This window comes from Oncorhynchus masou, chromosome 2, assembly GCF_036934945.1.
Source record: "Oncorhynchus masou masou isolate Uvic2021 chromosome 2, UVic_Omas_1.1, whole genome shotgun sequence".
Lineage (NCBI taxonomy): Eukaryota > Metazoa > Chordata > Actinopteri > Salmoniformes > Salmonidae > Oncorhynchus > Oncorhynchus masou.
Window position 1 is genome coordinate 46,868,730 of NC_088213.1, and position 24,190 is coordinate 46,892,919.

General features: G+C 44.3%; 1 protein-coding gene across 1 annotated transcript in view; it reads right to left on the reverse strand.

The window, feature by feature from the left end:
- LOC135553103 (protein kinase C-binding protein NELL1-like) overlaps nt 1–24,190 on the reverse strand; it is a 248,369-nt gene that overhangs the window by 213,535 nt on the left and 10,644 nt on the right. Inside the window, exons 2-4 of the mRNA XM_064985206.1 lie at nt 18,447–18,549; nt 9,136–9,209; nt 2,667–2,766 (exon numbers count right to left, since the gene is read on the reverse strand). Of these exons, the coding sequence (XP_064841278.1) occupies nt 2,667–2,766; nt 9,136–9,209; nt 18,447–18,549 (277 nt within the window). The remainder of the gene's footprint in view (nt 1–2,666; nt 2,767–9,135; nt 9,210–18,446; nt 18,550–24,190) is intronic.

Sequence of the window (24,190 nt, forward strand, 5' to 3'; positions counted from 1 at the left end):
GGGGGCTCAGTAGGCCAGCCTGAGTGAGGCTGGCATTAGATACGGATACCTTCTATCGGGGCAGTTATATACACTAGCCGTATAGACTTTTTCAGGGCCTCCTACGCAGGAGACTGCAGGGAGTGTGCTGGACAGGCATGGGTGTGTTGACAGGCATAGCAGTGTCAGCGTATGCATATGACGGTGATGGTCAGGGATGGGCAGGATATGCAGTCTGAAGGTGTGCGAGGGAGCTTCATCAGCTAAGGTGAACTGGGGCAAGAGCAAAGCTCTGTTATGTGGGGCAAGGAGGCAAACCATCCAGTGGTTTGCAGTGGGGTTGTGAAGGGCTTAAAGAGGTGTACCTGGGCTTGGAGAGGTGGGTCAGGAATAACTGGGAGGGGCTGTTACAGGCAGTGGTGTCAAGATTGGCCAGTTGGAGGTGTCTCCTGTCCCAAGTGTCATATAGAGTGAGGGTGCTTATAATCAACAACCTAGCGGCATCCTTCCTGTGGCATAAACTGGATGTCCTCAACCCCCCTCAGGCCATCACTGGCTGAGGGCGGCAGTGTTGTCCACAAAGGAGGACAGGGCCTGGTGGAACTGGAGAGCAGGGTGGCTGCCTTTCGATTAAAGTCGGCGCAGAGACTGCTGTTCCATACTGATGTTGGCTGGAGTGAACCAGCGTGCTCGCTGCTGAGGAGAGCTGGCGGAGTGAACAGGAGTGAAGGCAACGGGAGTGAAGGCACATCAGTGACAGGGGATATGTGAGGCGGAGAGTATGGTGGGTTTTAGATGGAGGCTCTACAAACCCCCAGTAACAAAGAGGTCAGGGGACATCCAGTGAAGGGTTTTACATGGATCCCTGGCCACTAATAACTAATGGCACGGGTCGACCCTGGAGTCAGACAGGGGTGTCCTTCTTTATCACGAGTGAAACTGTGCATCATATGTTTTGTGCCAGGCTAATGCCATTGATGTCTCGGTTGGAATGTCTGTGTAAGAGGTTGGGGGTGGAGTTTACTGTCGGGATATTTATAATTGGTACAGGTATTCGAATAAGGACTAGGCAAATGTGTGTTGTTGATTTTCTGTTTGCTCAGGCAAACTTGACTATTTGGCTAACAAGGAGGAAGAGGGTCAAAGGTGGGGGATAACAGACCCTTTACTATTATTTAATGGGATGGTCTCTGTGCGCCTTGGGGTGGAATTTGAGTTCTATAAAATGGTAAAAAGTGGGGAGATGTTTCAGGAGATATGTTGTGTCGCGGAGGCAGATAACTTGGGAAGATGGGTTGGATATACGGTTGAAGAAGTGGTGAGGTTTTGGTTATTGTGATGTGTGGTGTTGTTTTGTATCATGGGGTCGAGGGCAAGGTGAGTGTGCAGCACAGGGGATATTTGTTTTTTAAAGGGGGGTGGGTGGTGAGGTTTTCATGAAATGAGGATGTATCATTAAAGAAAGACAAAAAGTCAAAAAAGTATCTCTCTCTCTCTCTGACATGTTTTTCTTTCTTTATCCCTCTGTCTTTCCTTCTCTGCAATCTCTCTCCCTCGCTCTGCATATACTCTCTCTGATATTTTTCTCTCTCTCTCTTTCTCCCTCTCTCTTTCTTTCTCTGTCATATTCTCTCTTTCTCTCCCTCCCTCTCCCTCTTTCTCAGAAGAGGTCTTACATGTTCAAAGAATCAGAACTTGAGAGGTGGAAGTTTGGCTGACGCCATGAGGGAGACAGAAAAGGAAATGCACTTGCAGGCCTACAACGTGCACACACACATCCCCCAATCCCTTTTCCGATGGCTTTAAAACCTTTCCATTCAGTGCAATGGAAAAGGTAGAAAATGCTGACTTAATGACTAGTAGGTAATATCCAATATAACAGGCCTCATTCAACCCATAAGGAGATAATGGCAGGTTATGAGTGGAAGATGTCCTGAAAAGGAAAAGACTCCGCTCCTCTGCACTGCACTGATGTTTATCTGAATGGCCAAAATACATAGAGCAAACGATAAGTCTTGGTTTAACAAATCTGAATTTGTTCAGTTGAAATTGACCATATTCATCTCCAAGGTGCGCATATTTTTTCCACATATCTCTCTTGTTCACATAATTTCACAGTCGCCTGCCTCTAACTGTTTCTGTGTATTCAATCTATTTACAAAATGATCTATGGATATTTAGCTAATATATCCTTTCGCTTTCAAAATGGTAGAAATTATGCAAATTGGCATGGCGAGAGCCGGTCTAAAGCAGACAGAACATTTTGCTCTGAACTCAAGCCAACAACGGATAAAATATTCATGCAGGACGTAAAGAGACAAATAGAGCCATTTAAAAGACCCTGTTCCCTACATAGTGCACTACTTTTGACCAGAGCCTTACGGGCCCTGATGAAACGTTCTGCACTATACAGTATAAGTGCACTATAGAGGTAATATGGAGCCATTTGGGACACAGACATTGACTGCACTCAAACAAGCAGCAGGCCGGGATTGTCTCTGTTAGCTTCTCCATGCTCCCTTACGGGTTTGTAAGGGTGGGACCAATGATAAACGGCAATGAGGAATGATTCAGACTAATTAAATGTTGGGTAGCAGAAGATGATAGCTCGGCCAATGAGAAACTGCAAGGGGAGAGGGACTGAGGGCTGAAACAGTAGCAAGCGACTTCAAAGGTGAAGGACCAACCTTTGCAGACATTGCAGCACCTGTTGTCAGGTAGGATCTGTTCCTTGAGGGTGCAGTTGAGCTCCGGACAGTTCTCTGTCACTCTCACCATCAGCCCATTCTGCAAACACAACCCAAATACACACATTCAAGCAACTCAAATCAATACAACTTTATTTAACCCCCCCAGGGGCAATTAATATTAGATTATAATTAGCATGTTAGTGATAGATTGATTCCAATAATTACATGATGTCAACAAATTATTGACTCTCGTAGCATATAGCAAAGCACAAATGCAAAAGATAAACACAGACCCTTTTTGAATATGACCAGGAAGGGTTAGGGTGCAATGCTAATTGTTCAATATTAAATGTACAGCGTTATCTTGTATGTTAGTTGGTTGTTTGAATAAATTAGTGCACTTGCATCCTTGTAGCAGAAGGAAAATTATATTTTACACTACAGAATATAGGCACAGTACCCACAACATGAATGTAAATGCAGAGAGACAGGGATATACACAGATTCACAAAGAAAGGGAGAAAACTCAGGCTCTCCTCTCTATAAATCTGTCTTCCATGGACTTTTGAAATAAATAGCCATGCGCACAGTTACATTCGTCAACCTGTCTCAGTTTCCGCTCCTCCATGGTCCCTGTGTACCTCTCAAGGTGTGAAGCATTGACTTAGACCCCTTAGACACCTCTCTATTTCAAAGTTACTTCAAAGTCACCCCCTTCCAGGTGCTACACCAACTGGGTTTGTTTCCCAAATATCCCACACCATATTTCCCACACCATATTCCCTACATAGTGCAATACTTTTGACCATAACCATATGGCCCCTGGTGAAAAGTAGTGCACTGTGTAGAATATTTATTTATTCCGGATCCCAGCAGCAGCAACGCTTTCTGTGGTCCAATCACAATTACATACAATAAAACAATACATAACATAACATACTATGACATACTACTCTACCATAACATATCTACAACCCAAAATCAATAATACAGCAGAAAAACAATATTAAAATGTATGGGTATGTAGAGTGTGTTTCTTAGCATGTTTGAGAATGCAATGTGTGTGCCTGTGTGTGTGTGTGTGTCTCTTCACATTCCTGTAAGGAATGACGCAGGAGATGAGAAGCAGGTACGGGGAGTCAACATTTAATCAGGAAACAGACAGAAAGACCAGGTGAAGAACAGCGTCAGCACTAATGCTGCAGCAGGGAATAGAGCGGGGAACAAACAGATATTGGGAAGGTAATGACAGAGGTAATTGAGTCAAGGTGAGTCCAGTAATCGCTGATGTGCTTGACGGGGAAAGGCAGGGGTGCGTACTGATGGTGGCAGGAGTGTGTAAGGCTGGGGAGCCTGGCGCCTTCACACACCAGGGAGGGGGAGCGGGAGCAGGCGTGACAACTCCGTGCTGTTCTGATTTTACTGCTTGACTGAGTTACATGATGTGGGCACGGATGTTGGGCGATGAGGCCTGGCTTGCAGTTTGCATTCCAATTCACCCCAAAGGTGTTCAATGGGTTTGAGGTCAGAGCTCTGTGCAGGCCAGTCAAGTTATTCCACACAGACCTAGACAAACCATTTCTGTATGGACCTCACATTGTGCACGGGGGCATTGTCATGCTGAAACAGGAAAGGGCCTTCCCCAAACTGATGCCACAAAGTTGAAAGCCGCCAAAAATCCAGTGTTTCTATGTCAAACGGTTTTGTTAAATTTCAGTCTTCTGTGATAGATAGTATAAAGTGTAATAATGGGATGCAAACACAAACTGTAATAAATTTCAACTCTATATTTGACATGGTACAGATGTCTCCTTTTTTAAAGCCCATAACCATATGTGAGGGGTATACTTTTGTTTCAAATTAGATTTGTTTAAGACTACCAAGAAACACTCTGTTGAACCCTGATTTAGCCCAATGCAGTATAAGGTTAAACAGCCACTACAACCTCCAGCTAACTTACACGACTAATAGCTACAAATAAAGAGGGGTGAGAAGGGCAACTTTCTAAATGTAATGTCCAAATTTCCCCTTTAAGCTCTCTGTTTGCTGCAATTTGATCAAGGGAAGTGTATACACCTACAGTACCAGTCAAAAGTTTGGACACAGCTACTCTTCCAGGGTTTCTTAATTTTGACTATTTTCAACATTGTAGAATAATAGTGAAGACATCAAAACTATGAAATAACACATATGGAATCATGTAGTAACCAAAAAAGAGTTAAACAAATCAAAATATTATTTATATTTTATATTCTTCAGTAGCCACCCTTTGCCTTGATGACAGCTTTGCACAATCAAAGCATTCTCTCATCCAGCTTCATGAGGTAGTCAACTTGAATGCAATTCAATTAACATGGTGTTTCCTGTTAAAAGTTAATATGTGGAATGTGTTTGAGCCAATCAGTTGTGTTGTGACAAAGTAGGGATGGTACACAGAAGATAGCCCTATTTGGTAAAAGACCAATTCCAAATTATGTCAAGAAAAGCTCAAATAAGCAAAGAGAAAGGACAGTCTATCATTACTTTAGACATGACGGTCAGTAAATTCTGAAAATGTTAAGAACTTTGAAAGTTTCTTCAAGTGCAGATGCAAAAACCATCAAGCACTATGATGAAACTGGCTCTTATGAGGACTGTCACAGGACAGGAAGACCCAGAATTACCTCACTTGCAGAGGATAAGTTCATTAGAGTTACCAGCCTCAGAAATTGCAGCCCAAGTAAATGCTTCACAGAGTTCAAGTAACAGACACATCTCAACATCAACTGTTCAGAGGAGACTGCGTGAATAAGGCCTTCATCGTCAAATTGCTTCAAAGAAATCACTACGAAAGGACACCAATTAGAAGAAGAGACTTGCATGGGCCAAGAAACTCAAGCAACGGAAATTTGACCATTGGAAATCTGTCTGAATTTGAGATTTTTGGTGAATGGATGATCTCCACATATGTGGTTTCCAATGTGAAGCATGGAGGAGGAGGTTTGATGCTGTGGGGGTGCTTTGCTGTTGACACTGTCAGTGATTTATTTAGAATTCAAGGCTTAACCAGCATGGCTACCACAGCATTCTGCAGCGATACGCCATCCCATCTGTTTTGCACTTAGTGGGACTATCATTTGTTTTTCAACAGGAAAATGACCCAAAACAAACCTCCAGCCTTTGTAAGGACTATTTTTCCAAGAAGGAGAGAAATGGAGTGCTGCATCAGATGACCTGGCCTCCACATTCACCTGGCCTCAAACCAATTGAGATGGTTTGGGATGCTCAGCATAGTTGGGGACTCCTTCAAGGCTTTTGGAAAAGCATACCTCATGAATCTGGTTGAGAGAATGTCAAGAGTGTGCAAAGCGGTCATCAAGGCAAAGGGTGACTACTTTGAAGATTTGAAAACATAAATATATATTTTGATTTGTTTAACACTTTTTGTGATTCCATATGTGTTATTTCATAGTTTTGATGTTTTGATTATTCTACCAAGTAGAAAATAGTAAAAAAAGAAAAACCCTTGAATGAGTAGTGTGTCCAAACTTTTGACTGGTTCTGTATATTATTGAACTGGCTAGTTCTCCACTTTAACAACCATGGTGACAGATGATGAAGACTGTAATCACTGTCTGAAGGACAGCTAGCTGCACAGCACAGATTACCACTTTACAGTCTAAAGGGGGCCTTAAAACCTTTTTCCTCTCCGGCTGGCTAGTCTCATTGTAACCAAAGACGAAAGTAAAACACACATTTTATCTTTGAAAAATGCCTTTTAAGATAAATGGCAGCATTTATTCCCTCAGTGGAATAATGACTTTAATTATAGTCTACTGCGCTGCAATACGGTCCCTGTGCTGCCTGCTCTTTAAATTTAATCTGCGACCCAAATTGCAATCTATTCCCAATAATATATTACTTTTGACCAAGCCTCATAGGGTCCTTCCGAGGGATCGTATTGGGACACAGCCCTGCTCCTTAAACTTACCCCTGAAACACTTCAAACAGCCCTTTGTTTGTATGTTCATACATTACTCTCAAATACCCTCATATCTCACCCATGGAAGAGAAAGAAAAAATAAAGATTGAACAGTGTCGTGACTTTACATTCATTAATCTGACTTATTTATTTAATCCACTAACTGTGTTTAATTGTTACCCGATTAAATGAATCATGTAACAACTAACTCATTAGGAATTTGTGGCACCATGGAAGAGGTTGTTTAAAGATTTACCATCTCCCAAATGAAACTCTATTAGGTCTATTTCATCGATAAACAGTCATTTTATTAATCATATCATAATTCTGAACAGTCGTAACCATCTGCATAAACCCCAACCTTGCTCATGATTCAGTTCTACACAAATTGCTTTATTTATTTATTTAAATGAATATTAATATTATTATTTACTAAATCATAACACAGAATAAACGTACACCCTTTGCAAAGGTCCCGAGCGGACTGACAAAATATGATGGCTTGTTACAACATAGATGGAGAAGGGCGTAGAGAGAGAGAAAAAAAGGTACACTTATCGTCGAGACATTTCAGAACTATTCTCACAGTAGCATTAATCATATAGTTTGCACATGAACTGCCGCCCGTTTGGAATAAGAAATCATGAATGTATTTATGTGTGATTGCCTTTGTTCGGATGGAGCCAGCACTCCTTAAGAAGATTGTGGCCTTTCAGCGGCAAGCTGTATGGCTATGATTGTCTGAAAGGGGTCTCACCTTTCCCGTCTTCTACGGTTGTTCACTCTGGAAGATAGCCAGCCATGTCAACGGTTCTCATTGGTGATGAGAGTAAAATAGTATGGTGATTTGACAAGGGTAGAAGGATGTTTTGAAGAGTTCGGGATATTTTACTCAGGACAGCGAATCAGCTGTAGCAGTTGACTGAGAGGGGAGTTTGTCGCCTCTTCCTCCTCGTGTTGATTACTCAGGGTTCAGAATTTGGACCACTATGGACATGAGCTGCAGCTCGCCGTCTCTCTGGTCTAAAATAAAATGTGTAAAATTCTTCACCTCGTGTTGAGGTGTGGAGCTACCACCTTTAGCTACCACCTCATGTTTCCTGGTCAAATTCTAATTTCGTTATCAAGTCTTTTTATGCACTCTGGCCAAAGGGGACGGCGCCGTCCATCTGACAGTCACTCCGACCTCACTCGGGGCATGGCTACTTAATTATGCACAGTTTACAAGATATAGATTATCTTATACCTCCTAAAATCACATGCATATCTTAACTGAAATACATTCATGATTTTTCATATTATATGCACAATGTATCGGATGTGAACTTGACAGATAAATGGGATATATTTTCCGAGGAACAGTATTTCGTCCATACAGTTAATGACATCACACAATTAAAAGTAATATTATATTTGTTTTCTATAGCTCCCCACTGACCATCCCCCACATTCTTCTGTTAGAAATATCATTCCACTATCCACGTTTGACCGTGTTAGAGTTTCAGCGGGGAAAGACTGAAACAAAGCAATTCCTTTGGTTGATACTAAAGGCTTAGAAAGAGCCCTCCTTCTCCTGTGATTTACAACAGGGTGTAAACTGTCAAACCAGCACAGTTCCCTCGTCCCTTCTTCTGTGGTTGAGAGAAGGTCTGGTTATTGTCAATCATTGCTAAGGTAATCTGACCCATTGTGATCCTCACAGTACAGGCATGACAACATATTGTGTCTGGGCTCTGAGAACTAATAAAGCCAGTTGGATAATTAAATAACACAGAGATCAATCTACAGAACCAAGTTGTACAACTTGCTTGTTACGATACCAGTATCACTGTCACGTTCTGACCATCGTTCGTGTGTGTTTTCCTTGTTTTAGTGTTGGTCAGGGCGTGAGCTGGGTGGACATGCTATGTTGTGTGTCTGGTTTGTCTATTTCTATGTTTGGCCTGATATGGTTCTCAGAGGCAGGTGTTAGTCATTGTCTCTGATCGGGAACCATATTTAGGTTGCCTGTTTTGTGTTGGGTTTTGTGGGTGATTGTTCCTGTCTTTGTGGCACCAGATAGGACTGTTTTGGTTTTACACGGTTCTTGTTTTGTAGATTGTTGTACTTTCATCTTTATTAAAGATGCACAAAACTAACCACGCTGCATTTTGGTCCACCTCTCTTTCCCCAGAAGAAAACCATTACAATTACAATAATATGATACTCGATTTTCGATGGCAAGAAGGAAAACACGAAGCAAACTCAACTCTTTGAAAACCTGCTTTATTTAAAATATTGTGTGCTATAGCTTCGAATATACACAAATTTGACACTGGGTGACACGTAATGATGTTTGTTTCTTTGTTTCCAACATTAGGACCGTTTTCCTCAAGAAATTAAGTCTGCTTCAGGTTTTGTTTACTTGCCATGAATATCATGATACTTCAAAGTACCGAGTATCACAATAATGGTATTGTTACAACCCAAATGCTGTTAGTCAGGGAAGGATGGATCCGTTGTTACCTTGCATTCTGTGCACCTTTTCATTAGCAGACGCTGGCCCTCTGACAAAGTTTGGGCCATGTAGGTGCATTTTGCTGTGGGGACAAAGGAAAAGGACATTATCATTGGTGATATGTGAGTATATATACAGTAAAGCAATTCTGGTATTAGGGTTGCAACATGCCGGTTACTTTTCGAAAATTCCCAGATTTTCTATAAATTCTGGTTGGAGGATTCCCAGATTTCCTGCTTTATTCTCTCCTGATTTCAGCCATATTCCAACCAGGATTTCTGTTAAACCTGGGAATTTTGTAACCCTATCTGATATACTAATTAGGAAGGCCCATGTGACATTTCGTTGATCAATATGTTCTCAACCCATTCTCTCAAAGTATTCTATTGAGTCTGTTGACAAAATTATAATCAAAAGGTGCACCATATTTAAAGGGATGGCTTAAGATGAAAATGTACTTAAAATGCTATTGAATGACAAAGCCATGAGACATTTTGGCCAGCAAGTGGGAGGGTTTTCAGCAGTTGAATGATATTTATTCAGAGCGTGCAAGGTTCACACCTGAAGCACATGAATTAAGTCTGTACACCAAATACTGAGAAGTGCATAGGAAAGGTGTGCGTAGTGTAGGAAAGTCATACATTCTGAAGTCGGGATCTGGCCCTAAGAGCTTTGCACACCTGGATTGTACAATATTTGTCCATTTTGAAATTCTTCAAGCTCTGTCATCTTAATTGTTGATCATTGCTAGACAGCCATTTTAAAGTCATGCCATAGATTTTCAAAACTATTTAATTCAAAACTGTAGGCCACTCAAGAATATTCAGTTTCATCTTGGTCAGCAACTCCAGTGTAGATTTGACCTCCTGCTGAAAGGTGAATTTGTCTCCCAGTGTCTGTTGGAAAACAGACTGAACCAGGTTTGCCTCTAGGATTTTGCTTGTGCTTATAGTTGTAAAAAACTCCCTAGTTCTTGCCGATGACAAGCATACCCATAACACGATGAAGCCACAACCATGATTGAAAATGTGAAGAGCGGTACTCAGTGATGTGTTGTGTTGGATTTGCCCCAACCATAACGCTTTTTATTCAGGACAAAGAGTCCTTTGCCACAATTTTTGTAGTATTACTTTACAGCGCCTTGCAAAAGTATTCACCCCTTTGGCGTCTTTCCTATTTTGTTGCATAACAACCTGTAATATAAATGGGTTTTTATTTGGATTTTATGTAATGAACATACACGAAATAGTCCAAATTGCTGAAGTGAAATTAAAAAAAATATATTGTTTAAAAAAAATAGGGGAAAAAAATGGAAAAGTGGTTTTCCCCCCTTTTGCTAGGAAGCCCCAAAATAAGATCTGGTGCAACCAATTACCTTCTGATGTCACATAATGGGTCGGGCGGCGGGTGAATGGCTGTTCCACCTGCGTCAGGAGACGAGGAGCGTACAGGATTTTGCCTTAGAGTTTAGGACTTTGGCAGCAGGAGCAGGATGGATTGACAGGGCCTTGATTGATCATTTCAGATGTAGTCTCAGGGAGGACATCCGCAGGGAGCTGGCATGTCGGGACACCACATTCACACTGGATGGACTTATCGATCTGGCTATCCGTCTCGACAACCTGCTGGCTGCTCGCAGGCGTTCGGATCAGGTCCTGTCGTTTCCAATCCCCAGCCCCCCTGTCCCTATCCCTATGGAATTAGGAGGTACGGCTTCGAGGGGGACCAGAGGAGGAGTGTCCTCCTGCACCAGTTGTGGTCGACGAGGGCACACGTCCGACCGGTGCTGGAGGAACTCGTCTAGGAGTCGGGAGGACAGGTGGAACACTGCTCAATTACCCCAGGTGAGTAAGCACCAAACTCATCCAGAGCTTCCTGTCGGTCATGTGTTTGTATTGATTTCTTTCCCTGGGTTTTCCCCCTCTCTACAGCATAAGGCGCTAGTCGATTCAGGCGCAGCTGGGAATTTTATGGATCGTGGGCTTGCGTTAAGGCTAGGGATTCCCCTGGTGTCGTTAGATCGACCTTTCCCCGTGCACTCCTTAGATAGCCGACCATTAGGGTCAGGAGTAATTAGGGAGGCTACGGTGCCGCTGGACATGGTAACGCAGGGTGATCATAAGGAGCAGATTAGCCTGTTCCTTATAGATTCACCTGTGTTTCCAGTGGTGTTGGGGGTTCCCTGGTTAGCTCATGGCGACAGGGGGCTCTTAAGGGGTGGTCAGAGGAGTGTTCAGGTAGTTGTATAGGAGTTGCCGTTGGTGCGACTACAGTGGAGAGTCCAGACCAAGTTTCCACCGTGCGCATTCCCTCTGAATATGCCGATTTGGCTATCGCCTTTAGTAAAGGTAAGGCGACCCAATTACCACCTCATCGTCGAGAGGACTGCGCGATAAACCTTCTGGAAAACGCTGCACTTCCTAGGAGTCACGTGCATCCATTGTCCCAGGAGGAGACAGTTGCGATGGATCGCTGGGACAGGGGTACATTTTAATTTGAATTTTACCTTTATTTAACCAGGCAAGTCAGTTAAGAACAAATTCTAATTTTCAATGACGGCCTGGGAACAGTGGGTTAACTGCCTGTTCAGGAGCAGAACGACAGATTTGTACCTTGTCAGCTCGGGAGTTTGAACTTGCAACCTTCCGGTTACTAGTCCAACACTCTAACCACTAGGCTACCCTGCCGCCCCATTCAGAGGAGCATGTGCGGAGCATGTGTCTCTGGTGCGTAAGGTACTTGGGCGACTACTGGAGCATGACCTGTATTGCAAGGCGGAGAAATGTGAGTTTTTCAAACAGTCCGTTTCCTTCCTGGGGTATCGTATTTCCACCTCCGGGGTGGTGATGGAGGATGATCGCGTTACAACCGTGCGTAATTGGCCGACTCCGACCATGGTGAAAGAAGTGCAGCGGTTTTTAGGGTTTGCCAATTACTACCGGAGGTTTATCCGGGGTTTTGGTCAGGTGGCTGCTCCCATCACCTCACTGCTGAAGGGAGGAACGGTGCGCTTGCGCTGGTCAGCAGAGGCGGGCAAAGCTTTCAGTCGTCTGAAGGAGCTGTTCACAAATGCGCCCGTGTTGGCGCATCCGGACCCCTCTTTAGCGTTCATAGTGGAGGTGGAAGCGTCCGAGGCTGGGGTAGGAGCCATGCTCTCCCAACGCTCGGGTGTGCCATCCAAGCTCCGCCCATGTGCTTTCTTTTCGAGCAAGCTCAGCCCAGCGGAGCAAAACTATGATGTGGGGGATCGGGAGTTGTTAGCTGTAGTCAAGGCTCTGAAGGTGTGGAGACATTGGCTTGAGGGGGCTAAATACCCTTTTCTCATCTGGACTGACCATCGTAATCTCGTACATCGTACATCGTACATCCGGGCAGCTAAGAGACTAAATCCACGTCAGGCTAGATGGGCCATGTTTTTTACCAGGTTCCAGTTTACCCTCACATATCGGCCAGGCTCCCAAAACACCAAAGCTGACGCACTGTCTCACCTCTATGATACCAAGGAACGGTCAGTTGAGCCAACTCCCATCATTCCACCTTCATGTCTCGTGGCACCGGTGGTATGGGAGGTGGACGCTGAGATAGAGAGGGCCTCACGATCAGAGCCGGCTCCTCCTAACTGTCCATTAGGGACCAAGTACGTGCCGAGGATGGTCCAGGACAAGCTGATTCGGTGGGCTCATACTCTTCCCTCCTCGGGTCATCCTGGTATCAAGAGGACAGTGCAGAGTCTGAGAGGGAGATACTGGTGGCCCACACTGGCTAAAGACGTGAGATTTTATGTCTCCTCCTGCTGAGTGTGTGCTCAGAGCAAGGCTCCTCCTGCCTAGAGGGAAATTACAACCCCTCCCCGTTCCACAACGGACGTGGACAAACTTATCGGTGGACTTTTTTACCGACCTTCCCCCGTCCCAGGGAAGTACTACGATCCTGGTCATTGTGGATTGGTTTTCTAAGTCCTGTCGTCTCATTCCGTTGCCCGGTCTCCCTACGGCCCTGCAGACTGCTGAGGCTTTGTTTACCCATGTCTTCCGGCACTATGGGGTGCCTGAGGACATCGTCTCTGATCGGGGTCCCCAATTCACATCCAGAGTGTGGAGGGCGTTTATGGAGAGACTGGGGGTCACGGTTAGCTTAACCTCAGGTTTTCACCCCGAGAGTAATGGGCAGGTGGAGCGCGTAAACCAGGATGTGGGCAGGTTTCTGCGGTCCTACTGTCGGAACCGGCCTGGTGAGTGGGCAAGGTATGTTCCATGGGCCGAACTAGCCCAGAACTCCTTACGCCACTCCTCTACTAACTTGTCTCCTTTTGAGTGTGTGTTAGGTTACCAGCCGGTCCTGGCTCCATGGCATCAGAGTCAGACCGAGGCTCCTGCGGTGGAAGAATGGGTACAGCGCTCCAAGGACACCTGGAAAGCCGTTCAGGACTCATTACGGTTAGCGGGAGAACGGCAGAAGAGGAGCGCTGACCAGCACCGCAGTGAGACCCCCGTGTTTGCACCGGGGGACAGGGTCTGGCTCTCGACCCGAAACCTGTCCCTCCGCCTGCCCTGTCGGAAGCTGGGGCCGCAGTGTGTGGGGCCGTTCAAAGTCCTGAGGAGAATAAACGAGGTGTGTTACAGGTTACAACTTCCTAGGTATTACCGTATTAACCCCTCGTTTCATGTGTCTCTCCTCAGGCCGGTGGTGGCTGGTCCCCTGCAAGAAGTTGAGGTGCCTGAGGTCCCTCCGCCCCCTCTGGACATCGAGAGGTCCCCGGCGTACACAGTTCGAGGCATTCTGGATTTGAGACGCCGGGTGGGGGGCCTACAGTACCTCGTGGACTGGGAGGGGTACGGCCCGGAGGAGAGATACTGGGTTCCGGTGAGGGACATTTTGGACCCCTCTCTCCTGATAGAATTCCACCGCCTCCACCCAGATCGCCCAGCACCTTGTCCTCCGGGTTGTCCTCGAGGACGGTGGTGGGAGCTGCGCGTCAGGGGGGGTACTGTCATGACTTCCGCCGACGTTGGCTCTCCTGCCCGTTCAGGCGGTGCTCGGCGGTCGTCGTCACCGTCCTACTAGCCACTACCGATCCCTTTTCGTGTATCTGTTGGTTTTGTCTGATTGGTTTCACCTGTGTGTTAATTAGTGTCTGTATATATAGTAGGTTGTCCCGCCCTTGTTTTGTGCGGGATTGTTCATCCATGTCTGTCGGTGTATCTTGTCTTCGTGTATCTGTTGGTTTTGTCTGATTGTTTCACCTGTGTGTTAATTAGTGTCTGTATATATAGTAGGGTTTCCCGCCCTTTGTTTATTTGTCATCCATGTCTGTCGGTGTATCTTGTTTTCTTATTCTCCGGTTCGTCTTTTATCCTGTGTTGGATTGTTCACCCTGTGTGTATTGGGTTGACCGTGTTTCTTGTTCACCGGAGAATAAACTTTCATATCGCTATCTGCTCTCTGCGCCTGATTCCACCCACCTTGATTAGACGTGACATCCAGAGTCTGCAACACCACTTAGCAAGAGGCACCACCAAGCAAGCGGCACTATGAAGACCAAGAAGCTCGCCAAACAGGTCAGGGACAAAGTTGTGGAGAAGAACTGATCAGGGTTGGGTTATAAAAAAATATCTGAAACTTTGAACATCCCACAGAGAACCATTAAACCCATTATTAAAAATGGAAAGAATATGGCACCACAACAAACCTGCCAAGAGATGGCCACCCACCAAAACTTGGACCGCCCACCAAAACGGACCAGGCAAGGAGGGCATTAATCAGATAGGTAACAAAGAGACCAAGGATAACCCTGAAGGAGATGCCAAGCTCTGTCCATAGGACTACTTTAAGCCGTACACTCCACAGAGCTGGGCTTTACGGAAGAGTGGACAGAAAAAAAGTCATTTGCTTAAAGAAAAAATAAGCAAACACGTTTGGTGTACGCCAAAAGGCATGTGGGAGACTCCCCAAACATATGGAAGAAGGTACTTGGGTCAGATGAGACTAAAATTGAGCTTTTTTTCCATCAAGGAAAACACTATGTGGGTGCAAACCCAACACCTCACATCACCCGAGTACACTGTCGTGTCTTTACTATCAGTAAACTGAAGACAGTTTTTATCAAAGGTTCTCTGTAATTAGTATTACGTGATTAGACTGATTAATCATGCAACCGTAATTACTATGAAGTCGGGGCACCAAGGAAAAATATTCAGATTACAAAGTTATCATTTCCTAAAAAACCTTTTCAGATATTTTATCTGATCAATTAGTCTTCGAATTAATGAATTATTTACTTTACCTCACATTAGTCTCATTCCAAACGTCGTAAATTGATGGTTATCTGCACAAACCCAGTCTTCACTATGAGTCATCCATACATCAATTGTCTTATATCATTTATTTATTGCTAACTAAGTAATTCACAGAAATGCATAAACAAACAATAAATATGGTTACATGAAATGATAGGAGAATGTGCCCTAGTGGGCTAAACCAGCATTCGGGAACAATTGCAATCAATATATATATTTACGCTCAGTGTGTCATCTTGATCGCTGGTGAAAAGTTTGTTTATTTTGAAGAATTGTCTGTCTCTCTCCCTCTCTCTCTCCGTCGTGGTTATATGGGGTAGTTCAGAGTGACATTCATTCATTTGTTATAGATTGGATGTTTCGGCGGTTGTCGTTCTCCTAGTGTTCAATGATACTGAATTCCTAGCTGCAGACTAGTAATTAATATCAAAGACTTGTTCTTATTCTGTCGGTATCGATAGTCTAAGAGTTTAACCACGCGGTATGGTTAAAAGATTCAGCAATGGTCTACAACCTTTGTCTCCTCTAATGGAGAAAAACATGGTCTGCAACCTTTAGCCATCTCATAATTGAGGTAAGCTCGGTCTGCTGATCAAAAAACAGAGTGGGGGTTTTATTCAGAAGGGACGAAAAAGGGCTGTCCCAGGAGGCCTGACCGTCCCTGAGTCCTCTGATTTAGTTCAAATCAAAAGGGAATTTTAATTTTCTTCATGAAACAGTCCAAAATCATATTACACAATTATACAAACAGTATCATGCTCACTCATTCAACAATTAGATGTAAATCTCATATCTGAGGCTATTATATAAACAGCGTTATGGTAATGTGGCCACACCGTCTCCCATGAGCTTCTGCAAGTTGTGACAAATGGACCAGTTCGTAGCTGGATTCTTCACCGATCTTTTATACTTTCTTCGGAACATGAAATTTGTTCGTACCTCAAGTTCTGTGAGGTGGAAGGAATTGCTTTGTTCTCTGTGAAAATGTATTCTCTCTACACTGTGTGTCCATGAGGAGATCCTCAGGAATTTACGACATCTCTCTGACCACAGCAACCTAGTTGAAGGAGGAAAGGGGGAGGCAGGGAGAGGGGGATGGGGCTTGCTAAAAGAGGCCAACGTCATGACAACACCATCCCCACAGTGAAGCATGGTGGTGGCGGCATCATGCAGTGGGGATGTTTTTCATCGGCAGGGAATGAGAAACTGGTCAGAATTGATGGATGGTGCTAAATACAGGGAGATTCTTGCGGGAAACCTGTTTCATGTTTTCTAGAGATTTGAGACTAGGACGGAGGTTCACCTTCCAGCAGGACAATGACCCTAAGCATACTGCTAAAGCAATACTCCAGTGGTTTAAGGGGAAACGTTTAAATGTCCTGGAATAGCCTAGTCAAAGCTATGCTCAAAGGGATATTAAGTGTTCTGCCTATTTTTACATATCTACCAATCTGTGCCCTTCTTTTTGAGGCATTAAAACATCTCCCTGGTCTTTGTGGTTGAATGTGCTTGAAACGCAATACTCGATTGAGGGTCCTTACAGGGGGTCCTGTATGTGTGGGGTTCAGAGATGGTGTATCCATTTTAAAAAATCATGTTACCCACTGTTATTGAACAGCAAATGAGTCAATTAACTTATTATGAAACCAGACAACTGGTTCCTATGGCCAGGCTGTGCTCATTGTGTCTGTACATAGTGATTTCCTCAGTTTTCTATCCGTAGGTATACAGTGGTTAGATAGTGTGCCACCGTGTACTGTCTGTTTAGAGCCAAATAGCATTGAAATTTACTTTACTGGTTTACTGGTTTCTCCAATAGGTGATGCATTTTTTATTTTGATTTGTAATCATTTGGTTGGGTCAGATTTTCTGAGTGCTTTCTTGAGGCTTTGTTTGGTTGGACCAGCTGCTTAGGGGACTCTTCTCTATGGTCACCTCTTGCAGTCGAGGGCTTTGTATGTAGGGGGTCACTTGTTTTTAAATGATTATAGCATTTGTTGGCTCTTTTTTGAATATTGAGAAGAAGAGGGAATTAACCTAGTTCTGCTCTGAATGCATTGATTGGAGTTTTTCTCTGTCCTCTGAGGATGCTCTTTCAAAATTCTGTATGCAGCGTTTCAATTGGGTGTTTGTACAATTGGTCAAATTCTTGTTTTGTAAGCGGACCCACATTTCGCTGCCATATCGTGCAATTTGTTATATTATTGATTTGAACATTTTGAGCCAGATCCTAATTGGTATGTCTAATTTAATATATATTTTAATGGCATAGAAAGCCCTCCTTGCTTTGTCTCTCAGTTCATTCATGGACAGGTTGAAGTTCTAGGTGGAGCTCATTTTTAGTCCCAAATATGTGTAGGTGTGTGTGTGTGTTCTATATGAGTAGAGCCCAGTAAAAATGGGTATTGATTGCGGGACCTTACAGATAATTGTATGTGTGGGGTACAGAGATGGGGTAGCCTATAAACAAGTCATGTTAACTACTATTATTGAACAACAAATGAGTCCATCCAACTTATTATGTGATTTGTTTAGCACATTTTTACTCCTGAACTTACTTAGGCTTGCCATAACAAAGGGTTGAATACTTATTGACTAAAGACATTTCAGCTTTAAATGTTTTATTATTTTTTTAAATTCCACTTTGACATTATGGGGTACTGTGTGTAGTTCAGTGAAACAAAATCTACATTTTAACAATTTAAAATTCAGGCTGTAACACAATAAAATGTGAAATATGTCAAGGCGTATAAATGCTTTCTGAATGCTTTCTGTACCTATAATTAAAGGTACAAAGGAAGTACCGTACAGGGTACTACCCCTGTGACAGGCGTTTATACCCCTTTAGGAACAAATCTAAACGTTTTTTCTAAGTGTGCCACACTTTAACACAATAACAACTCCACTGGACACACTGTTCCTATTCTCAAACTATACACAGCCTAGTGCTTGACCCATGTGAGTGCCGTGCTCTAGCACATTGTCTCCTCACTCTGTGGTCGAGCCATAATGACAGTACTCACGTCTGCATTTCTTGCAGCAGGTGCCCACCACATACACGGGAAGAGAGTCCTCTGAGCAGTTGGTAGGGGGACAGAATATCCTGTGACACTCCACCACTCCATTCTGAAGAGACAAAAGATTACCCTAAAACAAACAGATAGCATTACAGAGCTCTAACATCCCAGTGTGTGCCCGTGTCTTTGGCACTGCCAACAAGATGAGTGTAAAACAGACAGACAAAAACATACTGCATTCAAAACTCATGTCCTTATTCATCAGTCCTCATCTGTTATTTGTGCAAATCACATAATCAAACTCTATCATAAAAACCGGACTCTGTAATAGGCTCATAGCAGGAAGTCAAGGTGGCTCTCTCTCTCTCTCTCTCTCTCTCTCTCTCTCTCTCTCTCTCTCTCTCTCTCTCTCTCTCTCTCTCTCTCTCTCTCAATGATGGTCAAAGACAGGAATATACCAGACTGTTTGTAATTAATAGTGATACTCATATTAACAGCAATTATAACAAATAATAATAAGAACAATAATGAGTAATCACACCATACTTCTCATTGGCTGTCCCTCAGGTTGTGGCAGGAGGCCACACATTTGGCTGCTAAAACACAGCATTTTGTTGTTTCACCAAGTATGTAAATCTTCAAATTGTGGTATAATTTTGGCAAATAATTAATTTCTTATGTCAAAATATCTGTCACAGTTTCAAAGAAAATTCAGCTCTGTCTCTATCTCATCATGGGGGCTGTCACGTTTGCTCCCTCTCCGGCCTCTATGTCACCAGGCTGCTCGTTAAGGTGCACACCTTTCACCATCATTACGCTCATTAGCGCAATATGACACTCACCTGGACTCCATTACATCATTGATTACCTGCCCTGTATATGTCACTCCCCTTGGTTCCTTCCCCGGGCGTCATTGTTTCGGTTTCTGGTTCGTGTTACTTGTTTTGGATTATGCTGCGGTTTTTTATTAAAACACTCACTCCCTGACTCTCCGCACACGTGTGGGTTAACAGGCAGTTAACCCACTGTTCCTAGGCCGTTATTGAAAGTAAGAATTTGTTCTTAACTGACTTGCCTGGTTAAAAAAAAAATTGTTACAAGGGCAGAATGAGCACAGCCTGTCCTCTCTGGGCAGCCAGGTTTGCCTGGGACATCCGGTCTCTATGGCCAGGCTGTGCTCACTGAGTCTGTACATAGTTAGTGTTTTTCTCAGTTTTCAATCTGTTACAGTAGTCAAATAGTCTGTCACCGTGTACAGTCTGTTTAGAGCCAAATAGAATTGAAGTTTACTTAGATTTCTTGTGGTTTCTCCAATAGGAGATATATCTGATCCCCCCCCAAATCCACAAAAGTGGAAACAAATTTGACAATAACTACTGTGGTATATGCATCAACAGCAACCTTGGGAAAATCATCTGCGTTATCATTAACAGCAGACTCCTACATTTCCTCAGCAAAAACAATGTTCTGAGCAGATGTTAAATTGGCTTTTTACCAATTTTTTACTAAATGGATTGACAGCAGTGTTGGGGTAAAATTTTCAACATGATAAAATCCATGTACACAAACAGCAAGTGTTCAGTAAAAATATGATAAAAAAACACAGATTTCCTTCCTCAGTGCCAGGGGGTGAGAGAGGGATGCAGCTTGAGCCCCACCCTCTTCAACATTTATATCAATGAACTGGTGAGGGCACAAGAACAGTCTGCAGCACCCGGCCTCACCTTACCAGAGTCTAAAGTTAAATGTTTACTGTTTGCATGTCTGGTGCTTCTGTCCCCAAGAGGGCCTGCAGCATTAACTAAATCTTCTGCCAGACTTTGGCCCAGACAGTTAATCTCATTAAGACAAAAATAATGGTTTTCCAAAAAAGGTCCAGATGCCAGGACCATGAACACATATTCCACCTAAACACTGTTGCCATAGAGCACACAAAAACTATACATACCTCAGCCTAAACATCAGCACCACAGATAACTTCCACGAAGCTGTGAATGATCTGAGAGACGAGGCAAGAAGGGCCTTCTGCTCCATCAAAAATAACATAAAATGTGACATCCCAAATAGGATCTTGCTAAAAATATCAAAATACCAAAAATTCACAACGTGACAAACACCTGCAAGAAGTGATTCTCAAAACGTCCATAACAAAGCCCTCACCTACAGAGGGATGAACCTGGAGAAGAGTACCCTCTGCCAGCTGGTACAGGGACTCTGCTCACAAACTGTCCCCATGACAGCAACACAATTAGACCCAACCAAATCATGAGAAAACAAAAATATAATTACTTGGTACATTGGAAAGCATCAACAAAAAAACAGAGTACACAGACAGAGACAGAGAGAGAGAGATAGTTTTAAATAATCCCACAACACAATAAAAACACAACACTACAAAACCATAGTTACACATCAATTAAAAACACAGAACCAAATCCTCCTCCACAGTAACTGCACACAACAGATTCTGAATACCCCATATACTCATAAACAGATCAATATTGTTAACCAGTTTGTAAATGGCAAACTCAACCAGCAGTCTCACTGCCAACACTCCCACCACATCCACAGACCCCTGTCCCCGAATACTGTTCTTTCGCGTATTCCATATTGCTAATTTAGCTGCCCCTAACACAAAATTAAGCTAAATAACTACACCCCTTCGACTAAACCTGTACTTTAGCCCAAATATAAACAGCTGGGGAGAGAAAACCTCTACCAAAGCTGAGAACAAAGAAGTGATCAAGTCAATCATCCCAACCAACCTGGAACACTGTATAAACAGATGTGCCAGAGTTTCAGACTCAATGATCTGCTCCTGCTCCGCATCAGATGACCCAGCTTAGTACACCCCACACCTACGTAGGCTACCTGAACCCAGAGTACGGGACTGGATGGCAGTGTTGTAAAAAAGAGGTTCTTCAACAAGCCACATCCCTGGTGAAATGTCCACCAGGCCTTGCCCACCCTCGTGCAGTGGCAGGTTCAGGGCTGCAGCTTTAATCCAGTGTTGTCTAGACCAGAAGAAATTGACAAGGGTCCTCTGAAGCTATTGTATCAGGTGGCTGTAAAATCATTAGTCTGCCACAGGGTAGAGGCAGCAAGATTATTAGCTACCAGTACCCTTCCCCTATAAGACAGCTGGGGTAGCACCCATTTCCACCTTGACAGTCTGGCACACACTTTCTCCACTACACCCTCCCAGTTATTTTTCAGAAATACATCAGAGCCTAGAAAAAAAGTCTTCATCCCATCTCTGCCCCACTGAAGCCACCCTGGTAACCGTGGAGCGGACCCCGTCTGAATAAAAACTGTCACATCATCTGCATACGCAGACAGTGCTATCATGGGACCTTTCATTACTCCTGGCACAGAGAAACCAGTAAGCCTCGCTCCTAAAAAACAAAGCATTGGTTCAATTGCCAGACAATATAACTGCACAGAAATTGGGCATCCCTGCCTGATGCCCCTTTTGACAGGGATGTGGCACCTCAAACCACCCCCACCTTCACCACACATGAGGCCCCAGCATACAGTAAACAGAACACATCCCCAAACCCAAAGGCTTTCATTGTTTTGAACAAGTACTGGTGATCCACACAATCAAAGGTCTTCTCCTGATCCAAAGAAAGTAAACCCACATTTACATCAGACAGTTTACAAATGTCTAAAATCTCTCTTATTAGAAACAAGTTATCAACAATACAGCGGTCAGGTACACAGTAAAACTGGTCCTTGTGGACCAACAGCTCCAGATACTCTTTCAACCTGTTTGAAATACATTTCGATGCAATTTTATATTCTGCACACAGCAATGCAAAAGGTCACCAATTTTTTATAAGAGCCAAATCTCCCATTTTTTGCAACAATGAAAGCACCACACTTTGACAGGATACAGGAAGAGAACCCTCATGAAAAGATTCACAAACCACTTCATAAAAATCCTCCCAAATAGACCCCCAAAAGTGCTTATAAAACTAAGATGGTAAACCATGGATTCCAGGCGCTCGACCTGTTGAGAGCTGCATTACTGCTGTGGACAGCTCCTGCAGAGTAATGTTAGAGTCCAAAGAAACTTTCTGCTCAGGTCCCAATTGAGGAAGTCCATTTAACAACGGTTCAGTACACATAGAATCACAATCCTCCGCCTTATAGAGGGCAGAGTAAAAATCCACGGCATGTTGGCACATTTCACTGTCATCCGTGGTCACCTTCCCATCAGGGAGACGAAGGCAAACCATCTGTTAACGTTGCAATGTCGACTGTCCTAGGTTTAATAGAAAAGCGCTAGGAGCATCCATATCCTTGAGGGTAGCAAAACGGGACCTAATCAAGGCACCATTCACTCTTTCATGTAGAAATGACCTCAGTTCATGTCTCTTATCCTGTAAATTCATAACTAGTCCAGGGTCATTCTTACATTTACATTACATTTAAGTCATTTGGCAGACGCTCTTATCCAGAGCGACTTACAAATTGGTGAATTCACCTTATGACATCCAGTGGAACAGCCACTTTACAATAGTGCATCTAAATCATTTAAGGGGGGGTGAGAAGGATTACTTTATCCTATCCTAGGTATTCCTTAAAGAGGTGGGGTTTCAGGTGTCTCCGGAAGGTGGTGATTGACTCCGCTGTCCTGGCGTCGTGAGGGAGTTTGTTCCACCATTGGGGGGCCAGAGCAGCGAACAGTTTTGACTGGGCTGAGCGGGAACTGTACTTCCTCAGTGGTAGGGAGGCGAGCAGGCCAGGGGTGGATGAATGCAGTGCCCTTGTTTGGGTGTAGGGCCTGATCAGAGCCTGGAGGTACTGTGGTGCCGTTCCCCTCACAGCTCCGTAGGCAAGCACCATGGTCTTGTAGCGGATGCGAGCTTCAACTGGAAGCCAGTGGAGAGAGCGGAGGAGTGGGGTGACGTGAGAGAACTTGGGAAGGTTGAACACCAGACGGGCTGCGGCGTTCTGGATGAGTTGTAGGGGTTTAATGGCACAGGCAGGGAGCCCAGCCAACAGCGAGTTGCAGTAATCCAGACGGGAGATGACAAGTGCCTGGATTAGGACCTGCGCCGCTTCCTGTGTGAGGCAGGGTCGTACTCTGCGATGTTGTAGAGCATGAACCTACAGGAACGGGCCACCGCCTTGATGTTAGTTGAGAACGACAGGGTGTTGTCCAGGATCACGCCAAGGTTCTTAGCACTCTGGGAGGAGGACACAATGGAGTTGTCAACCGTGATGGCGAGATCATGGAACGGGCAGTCCTTCCCCGGGAGGAAGAGCAGCTCCGTCTTGCCGAGGTTCAGCTTGAGGTGGTGATCCGTCATCCACACTGATATGTCTGCCAGACATGCAGAGATGCGATTCGCCACCTGGTCATCAGAAGGGGGAAAGGAGAAGATTAATTGTGTGTCGTCTGCATAGCAATGATAGGAGAGACCATGTGAGGTTATGACAGAGCCAAGTGACTTGGTGTATAGCGAGAATAGGATAGGGCCTAGAACAGAGCCCTGGGGGACACCAGTGGTGAGAGCGCGTGGCGAGGAGACAGATTCTCGCCACGCCACCTGGTAGGAGCGACCTGTCAGGTAGGACGCAATCAAGCGTGGGCCGCGCCGGAGATGCCCAACTCGGAGAGGGTGGTGAGGAGGATCTGATGGTTCACAGTATCGAAGGCAGCCGATAGGTCTAGAAGGATGAGAGCAGAGGAGAGAGAGTTAGCTTTAGCAGTGCGGAGCGCCTCCGTGATACAGAGAAGA